General features: G+C 44.0%; 1 protein-coding gene across 1 annotated transcript in view; it reads right to left on the bottom strand.

Annotated features, from left to right (window-relative positions):
• The window catches only part of thada (THADA armadillo repeat containing), a 122,474-nt gene that overhangs the window by 19,247 nt on the left and 78,227 nt on the right, over positions 1-25,000 (bottom strand). The window contains exons 31-34 of the mRNA XM_030071385.1: positions 23,349-23,431; positions 10,895-11,289; positions 4,037-4,161; positions 1,067-1,139 (exon numbers count right to left, since the gene is read on the bottom strand). Coding sequence (XP_029927245.1) covers positions 1,067-1,139; positions 4,037-4,161; positions 10,895-11,289; positions 23,349-23,431 — 676 coding nt within the window. The remainder of the gene's footprint in view (positions 1-1,066; positions 1,140-4,036; positions 4,162-10,894; positions 11,290-23,348; positions 23,432-25,000) is intronic.

Genomic DNA, 25,000 nt, shown 5'->3' with positions numbered 1-25,000 from the left:
GTAGTAAAGTTTATGCAAATTTATGCAAATTAGCTCATGTTACTAAACAATTTCAAAAAACTTGCAATACATTTTTTATTTGTCTTAAGGTAAGTAATCAACTCAGCAATTTTCATGGTGATACCTAAAGGTTAAAATTTTTACCCTATTCACATGAGAAAAAAAGTTAATAGGCGTTTGAATGGGCTGTATTTTGGTCTTTTTTGAAACTTTCCCCCAGTGGGATTCTTCAGGGCTTTTTTTCCCTCACTCAGGACATGTCGAGGATACAAAATCAATTGAGTTTGTTTCTGTTGCAATTTGTTTGACGTTGACCCCTTATTTGGCTTAAAATTACTGGACTATAAAGGAGCAAAAATACAACAAATATGGTGTATTCTGTTATGGGCAGAAAAACTTTGCTGTGTTTGTTTGTTGGGGTTTTAAATGTTTTTGGTCAGTTCACCCTGTTTGCGGCTGTTCCTCCAAGTCAGGAGAAGTTGGAGGGTTGGAGATCTCCAACCAGAGGACTTGGTGCCTCAGGTTACATCCATGCAACCATATCACTACTGGTTAGTAATTATTTCAACCTTATGACAACAATACTGAACTACCTCCTTTAAATATGGCACTGGGGTAAGCCTTATATGTCACACTGTGTCACAAAATGACATGATCACTGGTATCAAATCCTCAGACGCCTTAAATTGAGTGTACTTTAGACACATTTTGGTGCAAATGTAAAGGAAGTAGTGTTTCTTAAGGCCACTGGCAGGTCAGAAAATCAGCTTACTTGTCGTCTGTCCACATTGGCCTGTGGACTGAAATGTCTACTATCCCATGTTTTTATCATCTTAGTGGTCAAACAACCTACAAACAGTGAAAGACTGGCTGCTAAAGAGGCGTCACAGTAGAAAATCGTACCGGGAATTTAGCTCATGGCTGGCGGTAATATCACACCTGTTGCCTGAGCCTCGTTTCTTTATGTCTATAAAAAGTCATGAAGTGTATTAACGGCTTGCCAGACGATTTTTCTGGCCCGGTTCAGAGATTATCAGCTCACACTATCATGTGAATTAGCCTTTACCTCGGGGTCAGAGGTCACCAGTTGAACCACCAGTCGAGAGGCCAGAGTCAGGGCGGCACAGTGCAGCTCCACACTGAAACACACACACAAAAAACACACACCTGAAACCATCTTTACACACCAGTTACTGACCGGGTTAATTTATCTTAACCCGAGTTCGTTTTTCCTTCATCTCTCTTCGGAGCTGTGATGCCGCTCGAGGGTCTGAAAACGACCGCAAAGCGCAAAACGAAACCATCGCGGCACATGACACGCCGACCCCTCCCACTGCAATCAAATACACACACACACACACACACATCACACAACTGTATTGACTTACAATCCACAAAGGAAGTGTGCTGGTACTCACCACTACATTATGTATCACAATAGGCCAAGTGCCATTCAATCACATAGGAGACAAGGGCAGCCAGCAACCCAATCTTATCCCTCCCCGGCTCTAATCATAACCTTGGGGCCGCTCCAAAGGGAAAGTGGATCCCCGGGCCAAGAGATTGTGGCCGGGCCAAGGCTTTGCAGGGCTAAAAGCCTTTGTAATCCAATCCTCATTCAAGCCTGTATTCTCTTGTTGGGGTGAGAAAAGTACAGCAGTGGTTTGTCAAAGTAGGTGTGTGTGTCTATCAGTGGGTGTCAAAGGGCTTACAGTACACACACACACACACACACACACACACACACACACACAGTGGTGTTTGCCAAATCAGTGAATGGGGTTCATGTAACAGGGGCTCTGCACAGGCACGGACATGTGCACACACAAAAATAATTATTGGTTTGTCTCCCACAGGTGAATGTGTTCTGTATATATTTATAAGACGGTTCCTATGATGGTTAAAAAAAAAAAAAAAAAAAATGCTACCTACCAGTTTATATTTAATTTTTGACATTTATTCTGATGAGGGATTAGGTGAGCAGAAACATCACTTTTTTCCCAATATTGCCATACAAAATCTTTTTTCTCTTCAATCTTAGGATCCACCGGCTATCGTCTGAGGGCAGCGGCCTATTTTTCAAATGTTTCTCCGCACATCACACAACACTTTTTTTTACAGACGATAAAATCTGGTCCCTACAGATCTGCTTACAGAGTCTATATATAAAATCTGTTTATTGAGGTACAGCGTAAGCATGAGTAGCGCCTCCTCTGATTAAACAGCGTTCGTGCCTTCAGTGCTTTGACCTGACAACGTGTAGATGTGCACACTTGATGAGGTGCACCAGACAAGATTCTTCACTTCCATTTTGGTCCTTTATTTTCTTTTTTTAAAAACACTTTATTGCCGAAGGAAAAAATGTTCAAACATCTTGTAAGAACATTTCCATCGAGCAGAGCTGTCTACTGACATTTGCTTTTGCAGCACATAAGATAAGATAAGATAAGATAAGATATTCCTTTATTAGTCCCACGGTGGGGAAATTTCTGTGTCTGGGCAATATGGTAAATTGCCCAGACACACAAAACAAAAACACATAATAAATGAATAAATAAGAAAATAAATTACAACTAGGTAGCTAAATTGATAGGTAACAGGTTTACGTTTGACATGACTGTGCCAGATGGAGCTCGACATGGAATGGGTTTTTGGGGGGAGTGCCGATAACATCAAACATATTTAAAAAGATCAGGATGTCTGAAACAGCAGAGCAACAGCTTTTGTCGTTGAGTATCCACTTCTTCTCACCTGGATGAAGCTACTAATATTTCCAGTTGCATGTTGACAGGCCGCTGGATGTTCTGCCTTACATGTGTTTGCTCTGTCATGAAACCAACCATCATCTGCTCTCAAACGTAATTTAGCAACAAAACTAATGAAAGCGGTTCTGCAAACTAGTGGGGGAAAGAGTCAGTTTCCTCTCCTTCACCGAGAGACTGAAAGGACAGACGAGCAGCCGCCCACATGCATGCACACACACACACACACACACACAAGGGCCAGCGGTGCACAGCGGGCGTCCAGGTGCAGGGTGAAGGTGCAGCCAGTGAACCTTTGTCCCTCCTGCATGGACTCTGGCTCTGAATGCAGGCCTGACAGCCGGCCTGCCACAGCCATGTGAGGGCCCATTCACAGGCGGAGGCAGCGAGAACGAGACAGGAAAAACAGTGAGTGTGTGGCTGCACCTTGCCCTGCGGTGTATTCATGCCTCTTCCAGCCATCGCAGCTGAAAGCAGGTATGTTATCGCTATAGGGAACTGTTTTGGCAGCAGGTTTTCAGGTGGGAGTGGCCGTCTCGGGGTCACACAGTCGCCTCCTTTTCCTGCATTTGCCTTGAAACTTGATAAGGTAAAATTTGCGAGGGGCATTTCCCCGCTGTATGCTGTGGTGATCACAGGGGCCCGGGTTGGATGAAAGAGGTATTCGGCTCAAGAGGTTTGAAAGACATGGATGAGGAAACATTTCAAATGCATTCTGAACAATTTGTGCTGCGACGGAAGAAAACAGAGTTTGAATACAACTCAACTGTTTCCTCAACAAGAGTCACAGCACGTGCACGGTTATATTTCAAGAGAGAGAAACACCGCAGCCACCGCCAAAAACATCCATCAATCATCCCGGCAATTTAATCCAACATTAAGTGCTGAAAAATCTGATCTTCCTGCCAATGGAAGTACAATAACTCTACTTCTTTCCATGCAGTCACACTTGATAATTAAAAAAAGAAATCAGGTCCACCACACACACACACATTTTTTTCAAGCAAAATAAAATTGGCCATCTTGTGGGTACATCACATTAAAAAAAATAATTAAAAAAAAATAAAATTAATAGTAATTAGAAGTAGTAGATAGGGGAGGTTATGCGACCAAATCTGCTGGGACAGTCCAGTAACTGATGACTCCTGCCTTTGAACATCATCTACATGTAAATCCAATCAAATACAAGGAAATGCGATCAAGTAAAAAAAGGGTTTGTACACTGTGTGTGTGTGTGTGTGTGTGTGTGTGTGTGTGTGTGTGTGTTCTCTGACCTGTGAGCAGACTGTTGAGCCAGAGAGAGGAGGTGCAGCAGGACCTCCTCCTGGGACAAAATCTGAGCACCGTCCCTCCACTGGAGCTCACAGCTGGAGCTCAAAGCACACAACACCTGGAGGACCTGCAGGAAAGAGAGAGAGGAAAACGTATGAGCGAGAGAGAGAGAGAGAAAGAGAGAAAGAGAGAGAGATGGAGGACTTGACCTAACAAAACACTTCCATGACAGATTCCCTCGGGGTTGAAAGGTTGAAGAATTGAATGGTGACTGTTGACGGTATCATTTTACGTCCGACTCAGTGAATCACAGTGAGATGCAAACACAATCAGCACTGATTGCGGTTCATACAAATGTACAAATCACAGATCAACGAGGGTTTTCACTCATCCAAGTCGTACAGGTCGTAACTCAAAGGCAACTGGACTTTCCATGAAATCCTGGAGACGTTTCGCTACTCGTCCGATCTCAGGAAGCTTTTCAGGCGATTAGCAGAATGTCTTCAGCATTACACAGAAAGTCCTGCTGCCTTTGACTCACTCACTGCTGGTGTAGGTATATATCATGTCTTTGGACCAAGCCATGGAAACAGTTTGCAAAACATCCAGTGCCGGCCCGCTGATGGACAGCTGCGATACTGCAGAGCAGAGAAACAGGTGTCTGGACGCAGAGGCAGGCTCTCTCCAGCCCCGGACAACATGAAGTAAATCAATAACTGCATAACTCTGCGACATCTAAAGGTGAATACTTGTGGGCTCAGTTTGCTGAAATGATCAATATTCTTCAAAACAGCTCGCCTGGGATGTTGTACGGTTTGCCTCAGTGACGTGAAGATGTGAACTATTCAACATGAACTGCCAGTGGGGATTAGCTGTTTGTTTGTAAACTGGACACACCTTGTATTGAGCCTCATATCAGTAGAATGGGGTTATTTTATGGGCAAAGCAAATAAAATATATATGTGCAGCAACGGTGCCCTGTGTTGCTATTTTCTTTCCAGTACAATTAAGTGCACTTTCCACCCACGGTGTGTCATTTGTGAATCATGTCTGTTTTTTTTTTTTTTAAATGGTTTAACAGCCACAAAAAGCGTCCCGGCGCCTTTGTGAAGGCGCTGCTCCGAGTGGCGGTGAGGGAGGCTGCTCGGGCCCATCCATCAACACAGCTTTGGTGTCCTCGCTGCTGTGTGGCTGCTGAGATGCCCCCGGGGGTATTTTTACCAACGACAACCAGATCCTCCCTACGCACACCCTAACCATGGATACGCACTCTCTCGCTCTCTCTCTCACAAACACACACAGATATACACACAGAAATAAATGCATCTGTGCAAAGATGCATGGAATTGCAAGGGCATTCAGACTCCGATCCCTAACATTTCTCTGTGGGTCACTCTCTATGACCCCGTCCCACTGGGTATTAACACTCCTCCCCCGTGACTGGCTTGTATGTGGAAACACGTGAACTTCAGGATGATCCTCAGACTTCAGACGACCACATATACTGTGCATTTGGCCTCATTATTAGCATAAATGTTTAAACGTCATATCCCACTAATCCAACAAAGAAGTGCATGCAAATCAATCTGGTGTCAGGAAACGCAGGCTGAGACAAACTTTCCAAAAATGGATCATTAGGATACTCAAGAGCAATCGACAGAGATAATGATACTAGATTTTGTCACCACCGTTATCATATCACCAAATCATCAACATAATCACATTGAGCATCATCAGTATCTTAATACATCTTAGAGTCATTTGTTTATCCCTATTCACCATCATGACTTTGGCATTTGACAGACAAAGTGGTTAATCGCTGGATGGATGTGATGTCAGGTGTGACTGGGGCCCACATTTCCCCCATATTTCCCCCTCCCTCACTCTTTCCACCATCCGTCCGCCTGTCAATCCACAAGGTGTCAGAGAAGTCAGAAATCATCATATAGATAATCGTCACCCTATATTTCTTCTTTGCTGCCCCTCTTTTACCGAGACACGCTAGTTATCAGCTGGCTGCACCGTCTGCTGCGATATTCACAGGACAGGCGACAAAGCCAACGAGCAACAAACGCACGCCTGACACTCGTCACTGCATGATGGGCGTGACGGGCCGCTGAAATAAGCTGAGCGAGCTTAAACTTTGTTTCAGCGCTTCATACTCTGGGGTTCATACTCTGACCTTACCACTTTATGCTATCTCTCCTAATTCCACTATTTACCACAGAGAACAGCTGTTTGTTGGTGCGCCAGATAACTGTGCAACCGTATACGGGGATTCATATATGGGAAATCCATGATGATGTTAATTACATCAACCGAAATCTGCTGGGAAATGAGACTGTTCGCTGTCTGATATGAAACTATTTATTGTCTGGTATTTCACATATTGTAATACAGTGGTCCCTCGTTTATCGCGGGAGTTACGTTCTAAAAATAACCCGCAATAGGCGAAATCCGCGAAGTAGTCAGCTTTATTTTTTACAATTATTCTAGATGTTTTAAGGCTGTAAAACCCCTCACTACACACTTTATACACTTTTCTCAGACAGGCATTAACATTTTCTCACTTTTCTCTCTGGTTTAAACTCTCAAAGTTCAAAGCTTCGTAGAAAAATAAGTCCAGTATTATATAAATGAACGCATTCTGTACTGTACAGGAGACACGGCACGGAGGAGACTGATTGACAATGGTCTACAGTCCCTTAGCCAATCAGGACGCAGAACACAAAAATCTCTTATGTCTAAATATCTTATGAAAGCACCAACAGTAATCCCTGTCACAACATCGATATCAAGGCATTTGGTCAAAGATATTGTGATGTTTGATTTTGTGCCGCCCCAGTTTTCAAACCTATTTAGTTGTGATTCCACGTTCAAGACCACCATCATCCATTCATTCAATCATCCACCCATTTATTCACGCACACACTCATTCATCTCTCTGTCCAGGCCGCAGCCGTAGCATCTCCTCAGCTTAACCTCCAGGGCCCCCCCCGCTCCCCGCTTCACCCCCACGCTGTTTTCTTTGCCTGGTCGGAGCGGGAGGGAGGGAACGAGGCGGTTGACCGAGTCTGAGGAGGAACGTCTTGTTTTCCTCCTCACGAGACCCCCTTTAAAACACACACACATCCAGCCGAGAACACATGTTGACATTCCTCCTGCGTATCTCAATGATTATTATTTCTTTCAAGGCCATAGCCTGTTATTAGAGCTTTAAAATAAAGCCTGCTCTATGGGATCTGTGTAGGGTAGAGCGAGAGCGTGCATGCACCTCGTCTGTGTGTCTGTGTGTGTGTGTGTGTGCATGTGTGACTGTGTTTGTGCAGGAGAGCAGTAAAAATTGAAGGTAGGAAGGCAGACCTATAGAGGTACTTTTTTCCAGTATCTGTTAGCGTGACTGTCTTTCTTTCTTTCTGTCTAAAAACTCCAAACATTTTCTGACTCCAACTTCACTAAAATCACTAAGATGCTAAGATTTACTTACTTTTCTTTGGCCATATTAATATTTTTTAGGGGCTGATGGTCAGTATGAAGACATCACTTTTACATCTCAGTTAAACCATACTGGGATGGTTAATTATTTGATTTTAAATTCCAAAATAGATAATATGCTGCTATGCAAATCAGTCAGTCAATTAAGACAAACCAGACCCTGTCTTCATGTGACATTTAGCAAAACTCTGTCATGTCAAATGAACACAGAACACATTGTCAAAAAATATGAGAACATGTTTTCTCAAATCTTTCAAGAGCTGATTAATTGGTATGAGGCAAGTTGTGAAGTCAGCTGCTGGCCACATTTCACACTGTTCAAACACATAAACACAGAAATACATGTGGAAATTTAATGCACCAACAGCTAATAGCCATACAACCATACTGTCGACCAAGCTGTGGTGGATATATGGTTTTTTTTGTTTTTTTTTTAAATGTCTATGCCATTCATCGGGTCCATCATGCAAAGTCTGTATCTATGCTGTTATTTCACAAATTAAATTCCTCCAGTCGATGCATCATTTATTAACTTTCATGCCTAAAGTTCAAAAGATATTCTGCAGCACTGAGGACATTTTGCATTCAGATTTTCTCATTTTATTCATCATAATTCACATGAAAATACTCGTATAAAATTCCCACCATTGTGTGTGAGTGTCTTTTTCTCTGTGCATCCAGCCATCTGCTTGCCTGTCTGTCTGCCAGGTATTAAACTGGCAGCTCCAGTTCCAGCTGGCCTGACCATCGCTGCTGCTGCTGCTGACTTTTACAGTCTGTTTTAATGAGCTCCCATCTCACAATAGACAATCAACTGCACACCCACACACGTGAAAACACACACAGTCACGTGAAAACAGGACGACTCAGGCGCAGACATGTTCAGGCTTTCATAGCTGAGCCATGCAAATAAACTGTGACGCCCACCCTGCATGAACAGAGAAACACACACACACACACATAAAACACAGTCGCCATACACTGATGTGCGTGTCCACAGTTTTGAGTTTTAGGGGTTTCCTAACAGCTCAGTAGACTACCACACATACCTTAGACCCAGGTGAGTTCAAATTTAAGGCATGGCCGCATGTCCCGTCCCCCTTTTTGTCTCTGTAGCCTCAACGGCCTCGAGATGTTTCTGAATGTCCTTTGAAACTTGACCACACACACCATGTGAGAAGATACAGCACACGCAAACTCAAACTTCCAAAAATGTCCCCCATGATTGGTTAGTCAGTCTGTTTTTTTTTTTTTTGTTTTTTTTCATGTGTGATGTGTGTTGTCTGAGGCATTGCTGCTTAAACTTGGAGACTTTTTGGCCTGTTGACTGCGCCGTGGTGGGCCATTTTTTTTTTTTTTAATTTATTTAAATATTTTATATATTTTATTTATTCTATCCTATTTTGTTTTATTATTTTATTATTATTATTATTATTACTATTATTATTTTACTTTATTTGATTTTATTTTAATTGATCTTATCTTATTTTTATCGTGTTATCCTACTGTGTTTTTTACCTTTTTATTCTGCTTCTATTGTGTTATCTTGTGGTGTTTTATCTTGCTGTGCAGCACTTTGGAAAACCTTGTGTTTGTTAAAATTGTGCTATATGAATAAAGTAGATTGGATTGGATTGGATTCAGTCATATCGTCCCCCCCAAATGTTCATCAAATTTTGATCCAACAGTGACCAAGACGCTGGGAACGGGCGCCTACGGGCCTGGTGGTGGTGGGACAATCAGGTTTATATTCAAAATGCTCATGCCAAAAATCCTTCATTTCCCAAAGTTTTTAGCAGCAGGCCAGCCGAGGCTCAGAAAGCACACGTGACGCACAGACAGAGCCCGGTCCACCGACTCTTCCCTTGATCAGACGATGTGAGTGACACACAAACCAAACAAAGTGCTCTTACATGGTGCGGCGGTGTGGTTTTGTGTGGCAGGATTTGCAGGATTGGTCTGCCCTCTTAATGCTCTTATTTTGAAATCTCGCTCGGATCACAGGCTCTGGGTGAACAGTGCTGGCTTTTACTTTTTGTGCATCTATTGTTTACATACATCTGTTCCACATAGACCCAAGGACGAGGCGATCTTAACAAAGCCTGTTTTTTTTTCACGAGCTGCTTCTTTCCACATGTGTGGTCAGGATTTCCTCCGAGGCTTTGAACGGGACGCGTTCGAACTCGAGACGCAAGCGAATGCAAATGAATCGCGGCGTCACCTCGAGGCTGTTCAGGCTACCGTCTTTTCCAGGCAGTGCCATCTCTTCAGCGCACGGATCTCCAGTCGGGAGCAGAATATGACAGGTTACTTTCCTACAGACTGTTTGAGAGCCTGTTTACAGGGCTGTGCAGCAGACCCACACCGCGGCCTTGGCCTGCCGCTGCTCCTGCTGCTCTCCCAGAATGCTTCAGCGGAGTCCAGAGTGAGCTATGGCAACCGGCCCGCCGGGTTGGCGTGTCCTTGGCGGAGGGGGAGGCTCCACTTAACGGGGCCGACACTTAAAACATTAACGGCTGGGCAGTAAAGCGGCGCTCGCCAAGGAACGCACACACATGGACGCCGGGTAAAGAAGCACAACAGATATAAAGCACACACAAACACACAGGAAAACACACACACACACACACCCATTCCCAGCAGTGCTGAGTCCTGTCAGTTCTGGAGGAGTGTTAATGACAGGACTGACAGAGGAGGACAGAGCAGAGTTGCTGGTTGGCTGTCTTCACTTTATGAACACACTGAAATACGAGCCGCCGTCCCGAAACAGGAAATAGGCCGCCTTTTACCCTCCAAAACTTGTTAGAGTGGAAACTTACCAAACCTCTTGTGTGAGTAAGTGAGTAATTGAGTGAGAGAGTGGACTAGAGAGAGAGAGCTAGCTCGCTGCCAATGTGCTTGGCGTGTCCTCCTGCGGCCGATTAGCCTCTCACGCAAGCCTCTGGAATATGGATTTGGACGTGTAATCAATTTGCAGCGATTGTCATTGTGGTTGAGCGCAGTTATGATGAACAGGAGAGATGAATTCATATGGGAAGGGCTCCTTATTGTGCGATGAAAGGGATCAGGGATTACGCTGCTTAGGGCCTGTGGTTCTGATGGCTTTAACGGGTAGAGAGAGAGGCATCAGTCATGGCTTAGTCTCCGAGTGCTGACACACACACACACACACACACACACACACACACACACACACACACACACACACACACACAGAACAGTGGTGCACAGGAGATTATGTATGCATGCACCGCTATAAAATAACCAGACACATATAGAGCGCTCAGAGAAACAAATGCACCCCCTGTAATGTTTCTTTGTGTGTGTGTGTGTGTGAGTGAGGGCGTATGTGTGTGTGGTCCCACCTTGGCCAGACACTGGGGGTGTGTCTCGTGAAGAGTTAGGCTGGTCAGGTTAGACAGGGTGGTCTCGTCCAGCCATGGAGGTCTCCTCTTCCTCTCCTCCTCCTCCTCCTCCTCCTCCTCCTCCTCCCTCAGCCCCGTCAGGAGCCCGTCCAGCAGCAGCTCCCTCACCTCGTACTGCGGGCTCAGCAGGAGGCGCTCCAGGAGCCCCGTCCTGCCCGGAGCACCCCCCCACAGCTCCGGGGCCTCGACGCAGGCGCTGAGGGCCACCCGGGCCAGGCCGAGCAGGTACTGGGTGCCGCCGGGCAGCGCGGTGGGGGAGGGGCCGTCGGGGGCGACCAGCTCCGAGGCCGTCAGGACGGCCAGCGCCTCCTCTCGAAGCTCACCCACTTCTGAGCCTGAGAGACAGACACAGATTTGGATTTTAGTCCTGACAGCTTAAGACAATGACACACACACGACTTTTAGACTGACTGGAGCCCAGTGTTGTAATGTAACAAAGTACAAATACTTTGTTACTGTACTTAAGTAGAATTTTCACATATCTGTACTTTACTTCGTTAATTATATTTCTGACAACTTTTACTTTAACTCCACTACATTTCCGAAATAAAATGTGTACTTTTACTCCGATACATTTCTCTTAACCATCCTCGTTACTCGTTACTACAAAATAAAAGTTTAGTTGGTGACGTAATTCCTGTTTGTTATCATTTCAACCGCGGCCGCCAAGTGCGAAGAAGAAGCTCCGTCACCGGACACAGTGGGTTACCCGGCTGTTCATACATGAATCCCCGCAGGCTTTCTATGTTTTTTTTCAGCAGCATCTTTGTGATTTTTTGTGAATTCGTTGAAAGACATGGTGACATATTTTAGGCCATTTTCGTCGTGGAGAATGCTGAAGGAGTCGGGCTTTAATTTGCGGTTGCCCTCGTTTGCCCTGCGTCCCATATGAAGCTGCACGTCAAACCAGACTTTACAGACAAGCCCCCAGTGTATGTTTGAACTTCGTGCCTCAAAGTGCTTCATCTTCTGGCAGTCTGCCTCCGTTATGGCTTGGTGGTGGGAAGATTTGTCACGTCCTTCTCGGCGACGGTTTCTTTATCACACCGGTGAAAACATTGTTGCTGGTGGTGAGTTCAGCATCCTTTAACAGACACCAAGCAGCTCCTCCAACCACTCATCCAGGCTCAGGCCGCCCAGCAAATCAAAATTCACCACAAAGTCTGACATTTTGTTCACAAAAGTCTTGAAACAAACCTAACAGTAGGTTGAGCGCAGAGTAGTTGGTTGCTAGGCAACGCTGTGTCCGTTTACACTGGCGCAGGGATATTTTGTGCTGCGGTCTGCCAGCGGGTTACACTGATTTCACAACGGCATGGAACGCGGCTCAGCCAATCACATTTCAGGATGGGAAGCACCCGTTTATAATTTCAAATAATAACTCGCTCTCATGACAGCTGTGTTGTTGTCAGTTGCCAAGTTCAGTTTGTCCAGACAGGGAGGTTGAGAGACAGAGAGAGCTGTTGATGGTGACAAAAGTTTAACGGTAATGTTAAAAAGTTGAAGCTTTTTTCTCCTGTACCCGGGTTGCTTTTACTGTAAGGAAGCCACAATAAAGTCAATATCAAAATTCTAACCGCTCACTTTGTTTAAATACTTTTACTTCTAATACTTAAGTACAGAAAATAATAGAAAATTACTTTTGATACTTAAGTACAGTAAATGTCAGGTACTTTAAGACTTTTACTCAAGTAATATTCGAAAAGGTGACTTTAACGTCTACCAAAGTCATTTTCTGGTAAGATACTTGTACTTTTACTCAAGTATCGCTTTCAAATACTTTATACAAGACTGACTGGAGCCACGACTCTCCCATCATGACTGAGTTTCAAGAGCCTGCAGCTGCACAGGTTCTCTTTCAGGATGCACTGACCTCCATACTGAAACTGAGCAAGAGATGAGGACATTTTACCCAAAAATTTACATCTAATTTATATCTAATACTGATATATATCTAATCTATATATGAAGAGTTCATTTGCAAAAACAGATATCTCCATCTGAATTTATTAAACCTTTTTAAACTTTTTTGAATTTTATTAAAATTTACTTTATATTTATTTCTATTTTTTATATGTTTATTTAGCCTGGCATAATGTTTATTATCCTCAATCATGCTTTGTGTGTGTGTATATGTGTGTGTGTACTCCAAGCAGTATCAGTGAAAAAGGTGTATTCATTTTAAGAATGGCTTTTATCTGTTTTTGCAAATGAACTCTTCATATATCTAATCTATCTAATCTATATCTAAGCCCTATGTAATGTCAGAAATAAAAGCAAACTCCCTTGATTTTCTCCCTTTTTGCACACAGAAGCCTGTATTCTGTATTCAGAAGCCTGTATTACCAAAACTAACGGTGCAACTCAGGGTACAGACCTTTTTCACAGCAGCCATTTTGGCATGAACTAGTCGGGTAAACGCAGGTGTTACTAATCACATTAATTAAGCTTTTGTTACATCCACGTCCAGCACAGCCTTTCCAGTGAGTCGGCGCTTCTCATTAATGTCATTAGTCCCACCTGTGATTACCTGCTATTTCAAAATGTCAAGGTGACGGCTGTGAAAAGGGTCTGTTGGCCGATGCTTAAAGTTTTGCATTCAGGACAGGTAGTGAGGAAGTGCTATGCTGTTTAAATTGTTCATATTTCTATTTTTTTATAATCCTTGTTTATAGTGTTTATATTGCTTACTGCTATTTATCATGTGTATACTGTATATTTCTTCTAAATTTGCACATTGACCTACATCTATGCACATTTTATACACCCATGCACACGTTTTTTGTTTTTTTTTTGCACATTGCTTTTTGCACACTGGGTTGTACTTAGATCTTATTCTGTTGTACTTAGATCTTATTCTTTATTTTTTATTTACTTAATCTGTAATCTGTGGATACTGCTGAAAAACTGCGAATTTCCTGCGGGATGAATAAAGTATCTATCTATCTCTCTCTCTCTGGTGTAGTGAGTGAGGGTCTAGATGTCCTGTAGTTTAAGCCAAACCCTTTCAATGATGTGCGAGAGAAAAACAAAGAATTCAGGAAGTGAAAAAAAGGGAAAATGCTCCACCTCCATGTTTGCTCTGGTCCTGTGTTGTAGCAGAATGAGAGCTCGTGTTTTCTGAGGGATTTGGTGTTTGCATGGAGTTTGAATTCAGCGTGCAGAACCAAAATCAAATTTCAATGTTTTTTTTCCTTCTTTTAAACAATATTTTAATTCATATTTCTTTGTGTATTTGCTGTGTTGTTCTTTACATGCTGTTCTCTGGAGCTGCACTGACGCTGCAGCCTCACCACGAGGCTCACCGAAGTTTCATATTCTGAAAGTATCGTGGCTCAGTATCTTCACACCGCTTGCAACCACAACAGAAACAAATGTGTCGGCACGGCGACGTCCTCGGCGACGTCAGCAACGCCGTCAGACTTATCAGATGAACGCGACGGAGGAGCAACAGGTTGAGAGCGAGCAGATCGTCTGGCGTTTCCTCTCTGCGTGCGAGCTCCACGGCTCTCGGAGAAGCCAAACAGATGCAGACAACAGACGAGACTGAAGAAGCCGCCGCGTTCTGCTGCTTGCTATTTTGGCTTTTATAGGAGAGGCCGCGTAAACGTCTGTTTGGAAATGCCCACGGCCGTGCCAACCAAGCCACCTGTGAATTTACACCCTTGGGGGAGTCACGGACGCACAAATAAACATGTATGCGCGCGCACACACACACACACACACACACTCATGCTCTGAAATATAAGCATAATCCAGCAGCAGGGCAGCTCCAAAGAAACCCAACGCCGCTCTATAGCAGCGCTCCTCCCTACAGTATTGCTCCAAGACTCCACACAGACCCCGCTTTGACAGCCAACTCAATTAGTTTAACACACACACACACACACACACACACACACACACACACACACACACAGAGAAAGCTTATGAAATCCAGTGCAACTCAATCTGGCCCCGCAGTGCTACTCAACACGGGGCCCAACAAAAGAGCGGGAAATGCCGCATTCCTCCGGAGACGGGACCGAGTTACCGTGGAGACGGGCCAGGTTACTATGGAACCCGATCCTCAAAGGGGGGTCCCGGGGGCCACAAGAGCAGATCCTAATGGTTATAATGGCGGTGGTGTCGTGGTGGGGGGGGGCAGTAATGACACTAATGATGAAGGGAGCGGAGAGAGGAAGGAGGGACGAGGATGACGGCAGGAGAACGGCAGCGCGTCGGAGAGAAAACGACTGTCCGTCAAGACAGAATGGAAGGAGACATGGAAGTTGTGTGTGTGTGTGTGTGTGTGTGTGTGAAGGATTGTAAAAACAGCATGCCTCCATCTAGCTTGTCACACTGACTGATACATATTGCATTCATCTCGGATCGCAAGAGAACAAAAACAGAGCTCATGGACTGAACGTGACTGATGTCTCTCACAAACACACACACACACGCGCACACACACACACACACACACACACACACACACACACTATACAGAGTACCCCACAGAGAAAAGTCAACACAAACAATCTGCAAAAGGCAGCGAATCAAGACAAACATGGCCCCGAAGTTGATCTTTTCTTTCAACTGAGTCCAAACACGCTCATTAAAGAAAGGAAGAAAGGAGGAGAGAAAGAGAGAAAGAGAGAAAGAAAGAAAGTCATGAAAAAAGGAAGCACGAAGGGAAAGGAGAAGGCCTTGTACTGTAAAAAAAAAAAAAAAAACAAGGGAAGATATGAGTCAGGAGAGGAGAGCAAAACTGACTCAAGGACAGAGGAAAAGAAAAGAGTAAGAAAGAAAAAAGAAAGAAAGGGAACCGTGATTAGTCAGGATGCAGAGCTGTTTTTTTTGTTTTTTTTTTTATTAAAACAGAGTGTGCAGAGGAGGTTCTCTGAGGAGGTGAGCTGTGTCCCTGTCCCTGTCGTCTCCAGGCTGATTTCTGACGTCTGATTATGAAGCGTTAATGTTCTGGGCGTCAACTTTCCACTTCCTCTATCGGTGTTTATTTAAATCTGCTCGTGTCTCTTTACACCGCTCATGTGCAGCTTTGTACAGCTGTGATCAAAATGTGATACTTTCATATTTATCGGGTCGCGGTCTGGCTCAGTTTCTGGCTGAGTTTGATTAGTTGTTTATTGTTGGTGCTGATTTTTATTCCATTATTTGAATTTTCAGTTTTTTTTTTTTTTTTTAAATCAGTATTTTGCAGAGGACAGTTATTCAGTATAACTAGGCCATACATTCATTATGACAGTGACCCTCATCAGCGAGCATCACATTAGCTGTTCATCTGGAAGATCTTTTAGTATTTACCAAAGATCAGTGGAGGAATGTATTTCTGTTGTCAAAAGAACAGCAGTGACTCTCAAATGACATTAACATGCATTAATGTTTTTGAGTTATGATCATGCATAGCTTCCCGGGGTCATCTGAGAAAAAAAAAACAAAGACCTGTGTGTAAATCTGTACTCACGGTTTATAATCTGTGCTCTGTGGACTCATAATCCATGAATTTATGAATCCACAGATCTGTAAAATGTACTTGAATTACAGATCCGTGCCCTCGGATTACGGTCCCGGTTCTCCAAGGTCACTGGTTTGTAAACTGAGAGTACAGATTTAGTAACAGTTTATTTATTTATTTATTTATTTTTGGTCATAATTTGACCCCAGGGGGCTTCGTATGATCATGACGGATTTCTCTGGAGAGTTTTTGGTATAAATTTGGCACAGCATGGTACAAATTTAGTTTAATAGATTTTTCCACCCTGTTTAAAATAACATTTTGAGAGAAACAGTGACTAGTTGCAATTTGTTGTTACTTTTCTGGGGCAAAAGTGGGAAAAAGAAAAAAAAAAGAAAATATATGCAACACAATACTGGGATACTGAAGATTGGCACAAACTATTGCTGCAGGTCTATAAAGGCCTACTGTATTCTGGTCATACCATAATCATAATATCAATAAAAAGGAGTGTAACAACAGCCCAAAAATGTGCTGATGCAGCTTAAACTAAAAAAAAAAAAAAGAAAAAAAAAAGAAAAGGAGACTGTAGGACAAAAACAATTACTGAAAATATTCTCCATGAAAACAGCTCTTTCAGAAACCAGAGAGATTCCTATCATCCGTGTTTAAAATGTGGCCAGGGGAGACTTTGGCTAACCTGTGCCTCTTTGTGTGCAGGACAGAGGGAGTCGGAGCGCCGCTTGTGCGAGGGCCTTATTCACAAGACGGGTCAAATATTTAACAAAGCGAAACCACAACATTTGGTTCAAATAAAGCCGGGTCGAGCGTACAGTTGGCGGTTTAGGGAGAGACGGGTACGGAGCGGAGTTTGGACAGAGGGTCAACAAGCCAAGAGAAGACTTTCTGATCCAAACCAAGATGTAAGCTGACAGCCAAGACTGGTCCAACCCCACCGCCATTTCCTTCCTGCACTTTAAGCAGCGTCACTGCGAGCGAGCGAGGGAGAGAGAGAGAGAGAGAGAGAGAGAGAGAGAGAGAGAGAGAGCGAGCATGTGGCTGAGTGCGAGGCTTGTTCGTGTTTGTTATGTTATGCAGTTTGCCAGAATGTGTGTGTCTATGTGTGTGTGTGTGTGTGTGTGTGTGTGTGTGTGTGTATGTCGGGTATACATTAAGACCTTGTCCGCAGAAAGCCGGGCAAATCAGAAAACATGTTTTCTCCCAATTTTGGCCTCCTGTTCGCACGAACATGGCGCATTTATGAAGAAGATGAAAGCTCAGTGACATAATCTGAAGCAAACCTGTGAAGTGCCTGAACTTCAGTAAAATCATTATAATCAGCAAAAATTTTATTTTACAGCGGTCCCTCGTTTATCGCGGGAGTTACGTTCTAAAAATAACCCGCAATAGGCGAAATCCGCGAAGTAGTCAGCTTTATTTTTTTACAATTATTCTAGATGTTTTAAGGCTGTAAAACCCCCTCACTACACACTTTATACACTTTTCTCAGACAGGCATTAACATTTTCTCACTTTTCTCTCTTGTTTAAACTCTCAAAGTTCAAACCTTCATAGAAAAATAAGTCCAGTATTATAGAATGAACGCATTCTGTACTGTACAGGAGACACGGCACGGAGGAGACTGATTGACAATGGTCTACAGTCCCTTAGCCAATCAGGACGCAGAACACAATGCGCTGTTTAAAAAAAAAAAAAAAAAAAGAATGCAAAATTGCACTAAAAAAATCCGCGAAACTGCGAGGCCGCGAAAGGTGAACCGCGTTATAGCGAGGGACGACTGTATTCTATTCTCAGAGGAAAATATCACATCTTTTGTTTGTTTGTGATACAAGGATACAAGGAAGTTTATTTGTCATTATACAACAGGTTGAATAATGAAATTAAAGTGTGGTTCCCTCTTGATTGATTAATTGATTGATTGTGTAGAAAATAGAATTATCAAGCCTGTTATTGAGTGATGAGTCCGGCTGCAGCATTTTGGACCAGGTGAAGTCTGGATAACGAACGCTGACTTAGACAGGAGGAGAGCGAATGACAGTGAGTAATAACACAGGCTTGTACTTAGTTTGTTACCTCAGAGAAAGTTAAAGTTAGGCTTGTTACTGGTGTGTAACAGGTTGGATCAAACTTGGCAGGTTAGCTGCGGGTCACCTCAGGACCTCTGCTATCTTTTTCATTTTTTTTTAATCAGTCTAAGGACAAAGTCAAGGCAGGAGATCAAAGCCTGCAGTGTGATAATGCAAAGGGGCGCAGATGTGGATGTAGCGCTGCTCTGAGGCGATTTCTAATTACTTTTAAAAAGCAGTTTGTCTTCACTGTTTGTCCAGACAAAGACGTCTGACTTTCTTTTGTCCATTTTGCTTCTTAACTGTCCTCCTGGTGCTTCATGCATTCATCAAATCATTCAGTTCGTCCAAGAAAAGTGCAGGCTAAAGGGTTAAAACAGCCACGATAAGACTCCTGCACAGCAGATACGTCGTCAAGGTCGCTGCGTAGCCCCCGGCTAGTTTACGCGCATCTCTCCAGAAAATGCGACTGAACACAGGGAGAAAACAAGACCGCAAGATTATGTGACCGGTCCGCTCGACCGCTTCGTGCCTCTTCTGTGTTTTGCAGTTGATTTCCACCAAGAGTGATGACAACCTGGAGCCGGCTGACGAGAAACGAGCTGAGGAGGCTTGTAAATATGCTCTCATATTCAAACAATACCGAGTGTGAGACACTAAATTCATGGAGGAGAGATATCCCAAAACACCGCTTTGGAGAGCAGCAACGTGTCCAACTTTCAGATAAGATCAATATAACGGCTTCCATTTCTATCTGTGATTCTTCAGCATGAAATTAATGTATGTGTGTGTGTGTGTGTGTGTGTGTGTGTGTGTGTGTGTGTTGACAGTAAGGCTCAGCTCCCCAAAGGCAGGCAGTAAACAGGCCCTGCCGTGTCAAGCCCGAGCCGGGCCGGCAGGGGCGTGCACGTGCGCTCACATGCACGCTCACAGCTGGATTTCACATCAGCTTCCACCATCATTACCCAAACTGTGAAAAACAAACCCCAGACACTGTGTGTGTGTGCGTGAGTGTGAGTGTGTGTGTGTGTGTGAGCGTGCTACAAATGTGAGCTGACCTCTTTCCCATGTTGATGGAGCTTTACAATTTGGTGGAGTCCCTCCCTCTAATTACCTTAAAGACCCTGTGTCCATGTGTGTGTGTGTGTGTGTGTGTGTGTCCTTAAGGGTCCAGCTAGCTAAAAGTGTGTAGCACTTAAGTGATTGAAGTGTGCAGGAGTAAAGGTGGAACAGAAACTTACAGGGCAGGGGGAACCTGAATACTGATCAAGTGTCATTTTCTTGATCCCGGTGGACTGATCTGCCTTTTCCGGCCTTGTTTCAACATATTTATGCTTGTTCTGAGAAAAAAATCCTGAAAAAATTTAAACTACATCAGAAACTATACTAATAGCAATGAAGTTAATGGTGGTTTAGTTTAGTTTAGCCCAACTAAACAGGGAAAAGTCAAGATAATCAAACCAGACTTAAGTGCAACTCTTCCTAATCACTGCAAAAGATTAAATTCAATATAAATTCACCACATGTTCTGTAAAATGAATTTTAATTCCATCTTCACCTCCAGAGGGGGTAAATACGTGGAGTAAAACAGCCAAGAGGAAAAAATGAGGATAATTATGACAGAAATAGCCGTAGTCTTGCAAATTTCAAACATCAACACCAGCGAAAACATGGCAACAGCATCAAAACAGCACCTCACATCTTGAACTGAATCCCAAAAAAAACACCGAAACCGGCCGACACAACTGGTGCCGTGTTGTGAGAACGGAGCGACACAGCTAACCGATCTGACAACGACGGCCACCGAAACGAAATCAAGATCCCTGTGCCGAGCTCGCTACAAAGCCTCTCCAAGTGGAGTGTGGTTAAACATCGCTTTTTCTTGTCCGCTGTGGTATCGGAGAATCATGGAACTTTTAGATATTATTAGTGTTGGTTCTGAAGTCAAAGTTCTGGTTTCACAGAGATTGAAAACACAACTTTTCTGATCTGAAAACTCCTTAATCTGAACAGACAAAGTTGCCATAATCAAAGACACCGGGGACGGGCTGATGGCTGGTGGCAGCCTCTCATCTCGAGCTGTTGAAAAAAACTGCTTGTATTAACATCACATCTGCAACCAAACTAATGAAAACACACTGAGCTCCAGCGACTTCACTGACATATTACGTGTTTGTCTGACTTTCTTTGCCTCTGTTTGTGTCTGTCTTGCTCTCTCGCTCCTCGCCTCTGACTCCTTCTCTTGTACTCTCCAAACTCCAAGCTCTTTTGCTGTTTTTACTGGCATGGCTGTAGAGCAGAGAAGACTGGGGGAGGAAGGGATGAAGCGATGGATGGAGGGGGCTTTTATGAGTCCTCATGGATCAAAAGGGCTGCCGCAGAGAAATGTGCGCGCACACACGTACACACACACACACACACAGTGGTGCTCAGAAGCGAGAGGAATTGGCCAATAAACCTACTTAATGCGCGGTGCCAGTCAAAAGTAGGGAGAGAGAAAAGACGAAAGAGTGAAAAAGCGAATTGTTCACCTCCTCTCGCCCTGGTGCCCGGCGCTCTTAAAACCCTGCTGCTTTCATTCGGACTGGCCCGACCTGTGGTTTCTTAACTCGGGATTTGATTTGTTTGAGAGTGAAATTAGATGACAGGAAAGGGCGAGGATTGAAGGCTGAGGGAGAGAAAAGGAGAAAGAGAGAAAGAGAAACAAAAAAAACAGAAAAAGCAGCAGAGGACTCAAACAACATATGGGTCATATAGACGGATGAACACAGAGAGAGAGAAGAAAGAGAGAGAGAGATGAAGCCACAGACAGACAAATGATAGTGTCAGAGAGATACTGGAGGTGCAGGGAGAGAGAGAGAGATTAAGTTTGTTATGTAAGGGGCCAGGCCGGGTCGGGCCGGGCCGAGCGCTCAATGTACAGGCTTGTTTTGAGAAACCCTCGGCATTTCCACTGTCAAGCCGAACATGTGTTCAGCACATGGCCGACCAAAAACACAAACGCCTCCCCCCTCCTCTCTGTAAAACACTCTGCCTTAAACTGGGTCATAAGCACAATCCCACCATCTGTCAAAGAGCACTCGCCTTCGGTTTCACATTCCTCCACTGCAGAGACCCCCACCGGCCTGCACACGTGCACGCTCCCACACATATGGACGCACACACACACACACACAGGCGCGCACACAAGCAAACACACCGGGGGGGGGGGCTTCTCTAAACTAGCAGAGACACAAATTTGACTTCTGTCAGCAATCAGCCTAAATGGACAACACGGTGTCCAGCTTCTCCGGCTGTTGGCTTGTCTGTTCAGAGTTAGGCGAGTATTCAAAGCCAAATTCCCACCAAATGGCAGGACCGCAGCCTTTGGTTCGTGAGATGATAAATTACTAACATCAGCTAGTGAACTCGGTGCCACTTCCATACGCAGCTACTGAAGGACTGCCAGGGAGTTGCAATTTCCATGCTGGTCTGATCCCGAAATGGGGAAATTTGCAAACTGTAGCCTGCAGACAATGAAACAACCAAGTGCAATTTTAACCTTTTTTTTTTTTTTTTTTCACCCAAAAGGTCAAAGGTCCTGGGTCTTGGTCTTAGAAGATGACTCGGAGGCCAAAGCGAGCGCCTGACCTCTCGTGCGTCTGTGTTTCCATCAAACCCCGAGAACAGAGAGCTTAACTCGAGCAGCCGAAGCTTCACTTTATTCATGATTATATGGAGAGGAAATGTGACGCTGTAAAATCGTGAGCTGAAAAGAGGATCCCGCCTTTATGCAGAGTAAAGGACATCAACCGTGACATGGCGTGCGACTGCAAACGGAGACAAACAGTTGTTTTTTCTCTCAGTTATTAGCCGAGTGATCTCTTGCCAGGATGATGTTAGAATGATAATTAATTTGTCTTAGCGGTCGCTCTCTCATTAAAAAAAACATAAAACATAAAAAATATTATCACACTGCTTGAATCGTGTTTAATCAATCAGGGATGTTCAGCACTAAAACTGCACCCCGACAGCCCTGAGGAACCAAGACAGTACCACTTTATGATTGGACGAACCGTTTAGTGACTGTCTGTTCTGGTACAGAAAGTTCCCGTTTTCCCCGCAGGGTTCTTGTGTTCTGGTGACAGTTCCTGCATTGGAACAGCGGTATCCGAAATCCTGTCAATTACCAAAATATTTGCAGCTGTGGCTGTGCGCTCAATCAGCATCATTTGGAGAGCTAATGGCTCCCATTACCGAGACTTTCAATCTTACAGTTAATAAGTACCAACACCAGTAAGTGCGATTTCAAAATTTCTCTCATTTGTAAACTTAAGAATGGGGCTGTAACATCCTGTTGTGAGAGCCTGTCAGTTTCCTGTTTTTCCCCGTTTTTTTGCAGTTATTTTCTAATAAAATAAAAAGAGAACAGATTTCCTTTGTCTTCCATCCAGCTCTGTGTGGCTCTGTTTTTGTTTAACCTTTATTTATCCAGGGGAAGCTTTTTGCTGAGCATGCGTTCGTTTTTTCAGCTCTGGCTCGCTGCACTCTCTCACACACCTACACAAGATGTCCAGCAAAACCACAATCTCCAACGGCGGGACCACGGGCGACCCCGGCGGACAAACCGAAGCTCGTGGAGGTTTTTGCACAATATTAACTTTGGAGATCATTCGGTCAGCTGTTCACTTTTCCCACCCAGACTCTCCAGGCCAGCTGACAAACTTCTGCTCTGTTCAAAGGCCAATGTCTTTCACTAATTAGGCTTCCAGCGTCTTTAGTTGATCGACTGGTAGAAAAGGCGACAAGGACCAGGAGTTCCACACAGTAAATGTCTTGATTACACATATACAGTAACCTGCTGCTGCACTCACCATCAAGAAGACTGAACTTTGGCCCACAGAGGCAGAGCAACACATCCAGAAAGGCTCCTCTGGTCACCAAACAGCTGTTCTGCCTGAAAGAAGAGTGAAGGAAAAAAAGGTGTGAAGAGTTTCGACTGTATCATAACTGGTCCCTCTCTTAAATGATGTTTGGACATTGGTCGTACGCCGGTTTTTGCCTCTGATTTGCAATTTGCCCTGATTTTGCTTTCACTGACCGATCGATTTTTCATCAGTCTGCTTTAAATTTGAATTTTCTGGCATGACGCACAGTGCCGGTTTTTGTTTGGAGGGCCCTTTGAGATGAAACAAAAGGCCTTTAACAAGTCAAAGTGATAACACAGCAGCCGGTTCATGAATACAAACAGAAGTTGCTCTCCAGCGACAGATTTATCTCTCGCTGCAAAACGCTGAAAGAGTTCACTGTACATTTCCAACTCAGTGGTTCCTTTGGTTGTTCAGATCATTGGACGAGGCGCCTGAAGTGGCAAGAGCAGCTACTGATACTTTGGTGTTTTGTGCATTTGGCATTAAATTGAGGAGACTTCATCAAATCCATGGACGTGGTCTTCTGTTTTTAGTCAGATCCAGTCTTCAAGCGCTGATGCTGGTGGGACCATCATAAGCTGGTGCATACAGTAGATATACAATCTCTCAAATGTTCTACTTTTGATTCTACTGGTTTGAATAGGATTACAATTCAAGTGTGCTTGAGCTCTGCAAAGATGAACGGGAGATGAATTCCTAAATCCTGCAGTATTCATTGAAGGGCAAGAATCCGCGGTGTTTTTCTTTAAGATTCGGTCAAAAATGAAAAGCCTTTTTTTTTGTTTGTTTGTTTTTTGTTTTTACCAGGATTTCCTTGTCATCTAAGTTTGCATGAAAGCTGAAAGTTCAAATCACTAAATTTTCACTGCAGACATTTGATACTGATTGGATTTATTTTAAGCTGTGCCTACGTGATGTCTTCCTGCTCTGCCAGTTCATCTTTCCATTGCTCAAATGGGTTAATGCATTACCAAGAAACACGTTGGCGCACTCAGATTACTTTTTTTGTGGTAACCAGTAGCCTAATGCATTACCTTTTAAACTCTGTTTAGCTTCATGATAATCAATTATTCAGTTACTGTGGTTAAATCGGATTCTTGGGGAGTCCAGCCGGCAGAACTTGAATGGAGTAGAACGGTCATTCCCATTCAAATCAATGTACAAAGATGGTCGGAATGGAGGCCATTTTTATGTGTCGGGCTAGATTTCATATAAATCAACTTCCTGCTGACTCTCTTTTGCAGCGAGGACAAAAATCATCCTCGAAAGGACCGGTGCCTGTTAGCCAACAAACTCACTTATGTCCGATTTCAGTTGTTTTGACAGTTTTTTGTGACAATTGTGTGAGCGCTCGTGTAACGCAACAGGAAACAAATTCAAATGTCGGCCATTCTTCTGGTAATTTCTGCTTGTAGCTTAGACAGAAACAGCGTATTAGCTGTTCTCGAACACGTGTGAATTGTTTTGCACCAGCCAAATAACCGTGGCAAAACGGTTTAACGCCCGTTCTGCCCCGTTCAGGTCTGCGGTCGAGACCTTCCAGTCGGCGCTGCCACTGTCGGCTGATAGATGAGATCACGCTGACAGCGATGACC

Source organism: Myripristis murdjan, chromosome 15, assembly GCF_902150065.1.
Source record: "Myripristis murdjan chromosome 15, fMyrMur1.1, whole genome shotgun sequence".
NCBI lineage: Eukaryota > Metazoa > Chordata > Actinopteri > Holocentriformes > Holocentridae > Myripristis > Myripristis murdjan.
This window is presented reverse-complemented; position numbering and strand designations above follow the sequence as displayed.